The sequence below is a fragment of the Maniola hyperantus genome, unplaced genomic scaffold (genome assembly GCF_902806685.2).
Source record: "Maniola hyperantus unplaced genomic scaffold, iAphHyp1.2, whole genome shotgun sequence".
Taxonomy (NCBI): domain Eukaryota; kingdom Metazoa; phylum Arthropoda; class Insecta; order Lepidoptera; family Nymphalidae; genus Maniola; species Maniola hyperantus.
Window position 1 is genome coordinate 6,270 of NW_027189008.1, and position 9,662 is coordinate 15,931.

Consider the following 9,662-nt stretch of genomic DNA (forward strand, 5'->3'; position numbering starts at 1 on the left):
CACTATTGTCGTACCTATTCCTAGCACAAGCCTGACGCTTAATTGGAGAGGAAAGGGGAATATTAGTCATTTAACATGGCGAATATTCTTTTATAAAAATAAAAAATAAAGATGGATGCAGGCTAACCTGGACGGGGTATGGCAGTTTTTATTAAAACAATACCCTTTGGTTTCTACACAGCATCGTACCGAAACGCTAAATCGTTTGGCGGGACGGCTTTGCCGGTAGGATGGTTACCAGCTACGGCTGAAGCCTCCCACAAGACAATCTAATGTTTTCAGGATTAATATGTGTGTGTATGTGAGTTTCTTTATTTAGCCATAACTTCTAAATGCTTGAACAGATTTGGATGTGTTTAGTAAGTAGGTATCGTTAGAATTCATATTAATTATCTGTAGTGACACTGGTTCTATTTTTTTTGAAAAGATTAAAATATCAGGGTAGGTACGTATAAGCAGGGTAGTATTACCATAGGCACCTAGTCGTGATTTGTAATATTTAACTAAGTATTACTTGTTATAAATGTATTCTACAAATTCTATTTCGTATAATGCGTAACTATATCTACCTATAGTATAATCTATATATCTGGTATTAAATAGTAAAATCTCAAACAGCTTGAATTTTTGTATAAAGAATTCTTGATGATTTGTACTGTATCAATTACCTATGAATGTTCGTTTTAAAATAAAAAGATTCCTGTCTGTTCAAGTAGGTAATGTCCTTAAAAATTAAATGATTCAGCTGCCAGGAACGGACAAAAATCAGTAAATTTGGGCCAATTTCAGCCAATTTGTCACACAAATTAGCAAATTACAGCTTTGCTTGACAGAATTTGATCATCAAATTACAGGGGTACCTACCTACTACCTTCGTTCATTAGTGTAGTAACTGGACACTATGTTATTTCTCCGAATAATATTTGCGATCAATTCTTAGTTTATTTAGAAACATTTTGTGTCATCATTATCATCATCATCATCAACCCATCGCCAGCTCACTACTGAGCATTGGCCTCCTCTTCTTTCTTCACGATGTTTTCTTTCCTTTATCGTTAAAACAAGTGATAACGCACATAACACTTCGCTGTCTGTAAATATGTCTGTCTGTCAAGACATGTCAAAGGAATCAAACCCTATAGAGCACTGCCCGCTCAGCTAGGATTATGAAATTTGGCAGTAGCACAAGTAAGAGAAAAAATAAATAAAACCCGTGAATTTGTGGTTACATTACATCACAAAAAAAAATTAAAAGTGTTAGATATTTCCTGTACGGAACCCTTCGTGTACGAGTCCGAATCACACTTGACTGTTTTTTTGCTCTAGGTGCTGCTCTTTTGTCGGCAAACGCGGTGGAGGTGCCCAAGCTATCTCCATCGGCAAGAACTGCGACAAGTTCGGCATTGTCGTCCACGAGCTGGGCCATGTGGTCGGGTTCTGGCACGAGCACACGCGGCCCGACAGGGACCGACACGTGCAAATCATACGGGACAATATTATGACTGGTAAGTTCTGTGACAAGTTCGGCATGTTGTCCACGAGCATGACCATGAGGTCGGGTTCTGGCACGAGCACACGCGGCCCGACAGGGACCGACACGTGCAAATCATACGGGACAATATTATGACTGGTAAGTTCTGCGACAAGTTCGGCATGTTGTCCACGAGCATGACCATGTGGTCGGGTTCTGGCACGAGCACACGCGGCCCGACAGGGACCGACACGTGCAAATCATACGGGACAATATTATGACTGGTAAGTTCTGCGACAAGTTCGGCATGTTGTCCACGAGCATGACCATGTGGTCGGGTTCTGGCACGAGCACACGCGGCCCGACAGGGACCGACACGTGCAAATCATACGGGACAATATTATGACTGGTAAGTTCTGCGACAAGTTCGGCATGTTGTCCACGAGCATGACCATGTGGTCGGGTTCTGGCACGAGCACACGCGGCCCGACAGGGACCGACATGTGCAATTCATACGGGACAATATTATGACTGGTAAGTTCTGCGACAAGTTCGGCATGTTGTCCACGAGCATGACCATGTGGTCGGGTTCTGGCACGAGATCACGCGGCCCTACAGGGACCGACACGTGCAAATCATACGGGACAATATTATGACTGGTAAGTTCTGCGGCAAGTTCGGCATCGTCCACCCATTTTAAGAAAATGGCACGTTTTTGCAACTAGACATATTTTTTCACAACAAAACTAGGCAACGGTCGTACGCGTATACAGGCTATTTGATTTTTGACAAAATATGTTGATGATGTGAAAATAATTAAATTAAAACTGGTAATTAAATAAAATAAACAACCATTTATTTAGAAGAATTTTAAGAATTGATTATAAGGATAGACTCGTTAATTTTTCCTCGTATTTAAAATCTATCCGATTTTATTATATGTATGAAAACTCCTTGCTACTAAACGTTTTAAATTGACTTATAAATTTAAAACTAAACTGCAAAAGTAATGATCGAGCTCGTTAAAGAAAGTCATGACCGCGTAAAAGAAAGATGCCTATGCGAAAGATTTAATTTTCGCATCATAATAATTATTATAGCCTCTGAAAGTACGCCATATTTAACAACTGTATTGAAAATAAGCTTCGCCCCACCAACTGGTTCGTAAAGAAGATTCTTATCTGAAAAGCCGGAAAGAAACTGATTTCAGCTCTCAATTTTGCTCACAAAGAAAGTTAATATCTTTTTAAAGGCACAACCTTGCATTTTTTTAAATTAATAACTTGTATAACACAGGGTCGTATTTACATAAAAAGGATTCTTATACAAAGCACTTAGGCCCTGAGCCTGAAATGGCTGAAGACTTCCCACAAATATTGGCTCAAGGCTAAGCGTAAGGGCGAGTCCACATTATGTATATCTTGAACGCAATTAACGTAAATCATCATCATTAATTAATTATTTTAAGCATATTTCGTGGTTTAACGACATATTGTTGTATAAAAATTAGGCGATTTTTATACTTATATATTTATTATATTTCGACTCGATATAATATAATAAACGGGTTCGACTCGGGTCGATGTAGACCCGTCGTATAAGAAAATAAAAAGTAACATAAAATGACGCCCTCCTGCTCGGGATCATAATCTGAATAAAGACCCTCGCGCGTGACGCGCCTCTTGACCTGGACTTCGAGTGCTACGTGCGTCTCATAGCCTCACGACGATCTCTGTGTACTTACTGTGGCTTCAGTCATACGGGTGTAGACTTGCTCTATAAGAAAATAAAAAGTAACATAAAACGGCGCCCTCCTGCTCGGGATCATAATCTGAATAGAGACCCTCGCGCGTGACGCGTCTCTTGACCTGGACTCCGAGTGCTACGTGCGTCTCATAAGTCATAGCTTCACGACAATCTCTGTGTACCTACTATGTGTTCACACTTCTATACAGTATACTCCCTCTATACTTACAGTCTATTTTCTGAACCCTATCTCTATAGGTACAGTAGGTACGCGACAGATCAAGATGGTAATCGAGATGGGAACGCCCCGCACAGCCCCCGCGCAAACCGGTGCGGGCAAACGCGTGTTGCGTGCGGGTGTGCGGGGCGTCCCGCTTCCTTGTACCGGACTTTAGATACTATGTTTTAATTACCATAAACATTTTAAATATGGAATATAGGAAAGTTTTATTGTTTTAAATAATATGCAATCGTATTTTTTTTAATTTAACAAAATGAAGTAGGTACTTTTTGTTTGTACTGTTTTGAAAATATGAATAGGGTGTGTGGTGTGGGTGAATTCCCAACGAGTCACACTGTGACACATTTGAGTGTGGCTCTTTGGGAACCCATCGTATATACACGCTAGTCGCTACGAAAAACTTTTGGGAAAGTTTAATTATTATTTTTTAATTTTAACGTCTTACCTACCTAAGATTCCATTCAGACTAAGCAGAATTTTATGGTAGGTAAGATCTACCTAATTAAAAATTATAATCAATCTAAGTTATAATAAGTTATAACTCATAAGTAATATCCTAATTTCAAGAGGCAGTCGGCAGAAATAATTACCTATTTTTAGGGTTCCGTACCTCAAAAGGAAAAACGGAACCCTTATAGGATCACTTTGTTGTCTGTCTGTTTGTCTGTCAGTCTGTCGGTCTGTCAAGAAACCTACAGGGTACTTCCAGTTGACCTAGAATCATGAAATTTGGCAGGTAGATAGTCTTACCTATAGCAGAAATTCGGGGAAAAATCTGAAAACCGTGAATTTGTGGTTACATCATACAAAAAAAATTTAATTGTGGTCATGAACAGATAATTAGTATTTTTAATTTTCGAAGTAAGATAACCATATCAAGTGGGGTATCATATGAAAGGTCTTCACCTGTACATTCTAAAACAGATTTATTTATTTTTGTGCATCATAGTTTTTGATTTATCGTGCAAAATGTCGCAAAAATACGACTGTAGTATGGAACCCTCGTTGCGCGAACCTGACTCGCACTTGGCCGGTTTTTTTAAATTATTTTTTTAAAAATACTTGATGCGCGCGCCAAAACTGACCCTACCATGGAATACCATAACTAATATTACGTTCTGTCCTTCTGTCTACAACTTTTTTACCAGTAGAATTATTAGTGAAGGTAACAGTTGATAGATTATGACGAAGTGTGAACTTAATAAGTGAACTGTACGTCCAATGTCCATTAATAGATTAGCTCCGCCCTGACACAGTTTCTTTGACCCATTACCTAATGTTACGCGTCCGTGTGACCCGCCGTCACATTGAGGAGGTCACGTCGCGTCACGAGGCTAGTCTGAAGACATCGAGTGTCACGGATAAAAGAAGACATACAGCTTTTGATAGATTCATAATATAATTATTGTATTGTAAGAAACTTATTGTTTTTATTAAAATAAAGCTGCAATATATAAAGTCCTGAATCTGATGGAAAAATATCTGACATAGCTAACTAGTTATTGCACTGAAATTTTCTTGGTTGTTTGCATTGAATATCTACTGATGAATATTAATGACATTTGACTATTGATGAATATTCTATTAAAGTTTCATTTTTCAAACACTTTCAAAAACGGTGTAACTATTCACTTTTCACTAAATTCAGGCGGCGCAAGATCGTGGTGTGTGGAAGTCCCTACAAGCGACCTATGTTCAGTGGACGTCTATCGGTTCATAATGACGATTATAAAATGACAAATTCAAAGTTTAATGTAAAAATAATTGCCAAAAGCTGTCCTGACATCTGGTGATGGGATGATCATTTGTTGTTTAAAAAATGTTAATTTGGAATGAATAGTTATTGACCTAGTGGTCTTGTACTTTGGAAAATGTTGCATCTTAGTGCCTCTCTTACAAAAAGAGGTACCGTGCTGCTTTTTGAACCCTCTGTCACACTGAGGAGGTCACGGCAAGTCTGAGGCAATCAGAGTCGCGGGTATCAGGAAGGAAGTTATAAGTTCCTGTTTATTGAACCCATTGAACCAATCTTTACGACTCATTTTTAATACCTAGTCCGCACGACTTTCAATCGTGTTTCGATGTAAAATTGGGGTTGCGCAATCAAATAAAGATTGTCAAGCAAACCTCTATCCTTATTTGATTTTTTTTAATGTGTTCCTTCCTTTTTTTTCCTACATGGTGGTCGGAGACTTTTGTAGGTCGGTACTATGAATGGCTTTCTTTTTTGCCTTTTGCGTTTTACTGTAATTTATTGATGATCCTTATTTGATTAATGAAAGGGGCCACAAGTCACAACCCTTAGCGATGCGGATTATGATGCAGAGGGTCAAAGAATATGTTTTTCCGGTGGTAGATGACGACCTATTTTACCTTTATAAGGGTTGAATTTTCAAAAATTATTTCCTAGCGGATGTCTACGTCATAATAGCTATCGGCATGCCAAACAGCCCGATCCAGCAAGTGGTTTGAGCTGTGCGTTGATCGATCAGTCAGTCTGTCAGTCAGTCAGTCAGATTTTCGTTTTATACACGCTGAAATTTTGATGGTTGTTTTCCCGGAGCGAAATGATTTTGTCGTGGTATTACTATCGATTTATAAATATAAAAAATTATTAGAGTCAAAAATGACAAATTTACAATCGAGAAAAACAAAAATCCAATGAGACCTCGAACCAATAGTATCACAGTGCGCGAGAGCTTATTTTGCTCTAAACTTTTTCACTTTATTGGCAGCGCGGTTCGAGTGGATGTACCTACCTACTATTCACGTTACGTCTAGGGCGTTACTATTGTTTCTCACACTTTCGAGTTGTCGGTTTTTTTTAATTATTTCAAAACAAAAACATTTTTATTTTTTAAGTTTAACTCAAAATTTCGATAATACTACTGAGGGCATTTCGTACTGCCGCGGGAAGACAACCACTAAAATTTCACCGTGTATTAGTTAGTATACATAACATAACATTTAGATTACTGAAATGTCTGCATCCGCCAATGTTCTAGAATCTAGGCTAGACAATCAGTATTTCGTCTTTGTTAAACCACTTTATATAACGTCAAAATTAAACTTTATAACTAAATTGTTAAAGTTCACAATTCTCTGACAACTAAATGGTTTAATTGCCGAGATAAGGAACTATAAGGTTATTATTACCAATTTAAATCCCTACTTCAATTTGAATTTGTAAGGACTCGAGTTATTAAATTTCGGAGTCCCACTTTGGCCGTTTCCAACAGCTTTGACGACCAGCCTGGCGCTGTGGTGGCAGTTCGATTCCCGGCAGCACAAATTTCATCATCATCATCATCTACCAATAGACCTCCACTGCTGGACATTTCTTCTGTAGGGACTTCCTCACGCCATGGTCTTGCGCCGCCTGGATCCAGCGGCTCCCTGCGACTCGTCTGATGTCGTCCGTCCACCTAGTGGGGGGTCTTCCAACGCTGCGTCTTCCGGTGCGAGGTCGCCATTCCAGCACCTTGGGACCCCAACGTCTATCGGTTGTACGAACTATGTGCCCTGCCCATTGCCACTTCAGCTTCGCAACCCGCAGCAGAGCACAAATTTGGAACTTTATAATTTCTAAATTTCCTCTGGTCTGGTTTGATGAAAGGCTTCGGCGTGGCTAGCGTTCCGGTATGATGCCGTGTAACCAAAGGGGTATGGGTTTAATAAAAACCGCCATACCCCTTCTAGGTTAACCTGCTTCCATCTTAGACTGCATCATTTCTTACCAGCAGGTGAGATTGCAGTAAAGGGTTAAAACAATCTGAATAAAAAAACTTCAATAAAATAATTTGTAATCTATGTATCTATTAAGACTATCATCGTCATTATCATTATTATCTTAATCCACCGTCAGCTCGTGCTAGTTAGCTAGCACGGCTTTCCTTTCAGAATAAGACGGGCTTATAATCCACCACGTTGGTCAAGTGCAGAGTGGTGCAGTGCAGATTGGCAGACTTCGCATGTACCTTTAGGAACGTTATGGAAAACTCTTAGACATGTTTTCATAACCTTTAAAGCAAGCAAACGCACTTAACATGTCCGCAAAGTTTATAGGTGCGTGCCCGGGATCGAACCCCAAACCCATAACGGATGTAAATATAAATGAGAGAACTGAACAAAAATCCAAATAACTAGGTACTAAAGCCGGCCTGTAATAACCCGATATGACGGCAAAGAGAATTTGTTATCAATTACAGTCCGTTGGAAGTTTCCAAAGAGGATTATAAACTTGGGAATTAATTCCCGTCAATCCGCCCTCTGAAGAACAACGTATAAGTTCTGAACGAGTTTAATATCCACTTTGTTACATACCTCCATCTATATATATAAAACTAGCAGTTGCCCGCGACTTCGTCCGCGTAAAATTTCTGGTTCTGGTTTCTCCCCCCTAGAAAGTACCTACGTTTCAAATTTCAAGTTAAAATAACAATATTTAAAACATTTCTATAGAAACTTTTCCCCCCTATTTTACCACCCTTAAGAGGGGCATTTCCCAAATTGACTCATATATTGAAAATCCTTTCTTAGCGGATGCCTACGTCATAATAACTATCCGCATGCCAAATTTCAGCCCGATCCATCCATTAGTTTGAGCTGTGCATTAATAGATCAGTCAGTCAGTCCGTCAGTCATTCAGTCACCTTTTCATTTTATATATTTAGATTAGTCCTCCGAGGAGTTCTTGGATTTGACCAAAAAAAAACCCTAATCGCTAAATTTAATTCCAGGTCAAGAATACAACTTCAACAAACTCACGGACGAAGAAGTCAACTCCCTCGGTCAGACCTATGACTACGACTCCATAATGCACTACGCGAGAAACACCTTCAGTAAAGGCACCTACCTAGACACCATCCTGCCGCTAGAAGTGCACGGGAAGAAGAGGCCGGAGATCGGGCAGAGAGTGAGATTGAGCGCCAGTGATATCGCGCAGACTAACTTACTTTATAAGTGTGCGAGTAAGTTCAACTTTTAACTTAAAATCAAGAGATTTTCCAGTCTGCTTCGTAATAATTCTTCGTCCTATAGCTAGAGACTAGCGTGTGCCTTTATACCTAACTGGATGATGCTCGCGACAAATCACATAATGCCAGACACTTAGTGCCGTGGCAACCCCCTGCTAAACACCCTTAAACTTTTAAACTTTAAGGGATCTGGCTGGGGGATTGCCATGATACTAACACCCGTATTCACAATCATAGTGTGGGTTCCACAAATCAGATTATCGAAAATTGACGCGACAAAATAATCTGATTGGTGGAACCACACACTGTGCGTTCAAGCGCACTGTGAGACCTCATAGTAATGATTGTGAATACGGGGGTGTGTCTGGCAATGCATGACGTAATTTTGAGTAGGTACCTACTATTCCAAAGAAAATATAAAAAATAGACTATACTTTAACGTAAGATTTTTTACACCTTTGTTACCTGCTATCTCCCAAAGGCACCATGATCCAAACAAACGTTCCTCCATGTTTTGGGGACAATACGCAGATAAACTTTCAGCTTTTATAAAACAACGAAGGTCTGCCACGCGCTGGCTCTTAGTCTATAACTTTGATTCTACTATTTCGTGTACAGAATGTGGAAAGACATTCCTGGGCAATGCGGGCTGGTTCAACTCGCCGGGCTGGGGCTCAGAGGCTCAGCCCGCGACGCAGGAGCGCTGCGAGTGGCGCATCGTGGCAACACATGGGGAACGCGTTGTCCTCAACATTACTGGTAAGTTGACTCTCCTATTGGTCTCACTTAGGACGGACTTCTTCCCAGTAGAGAACTACAACCAACTGCGGGAATTTGCCATGGCAGAGACTTGGAGCGATCAGGTGACCTACCTGGCAGCACCGATAACCAACTACGGGAATTTGCGCACCATAGCAGAAGATGCTCGGAGTTCAGATACAAGTTAGCCCATGACTGAAATCTCACCTAGTGGTAAGTGATGATGCAGTCTAAGCGGGTTGACCTGGAAGGGGTATGGCAGTTTTTATAAAGCCCACACTCCTTTGGTTTCTACACGGCATCGTGCTGGAACACTAAATCGCTTGGCTTTGCGCGTAGGGTGGTAACTAGCCACCCACCCCAGACCAGAAATTTTGAAATTACAAAATTCCAAACCGAGTAAGTTCGGGATCTCAAAGTGATATCTAGTCCCCGAAGATGTAGAGAGCGAATCGAGAGGGAGTCGAGA

At 40.3% G+C, this 9,662-nt stretch overlaps 1 protein-coding gene across 1 annotated transcript; it reads left to right on the top strand.

Moving 5' to 3' along the window:
* Nucleotides 1-1,326: 1,326 nt before the first annotated feature.
* On the top strand, nucleotides 1,327-9,381 carry LOC117996024 (bone morphogenetic protein 1-like; the record flags this gene model as incomplete). The annotated part of the gene is made up of 3 exons (XM_034984035.1): nucleotides 1,327-1,505; nucleotides 8,198-8,428; nucleotides 9,053-9,381. Coding segments are annotated over 3 exons (739 nt in total), but the record flags the coding sequence as incomplete, so codon positions are not given.
* Nucleotides 9,382-9,662: the final 281 nt, after the last annotated feature.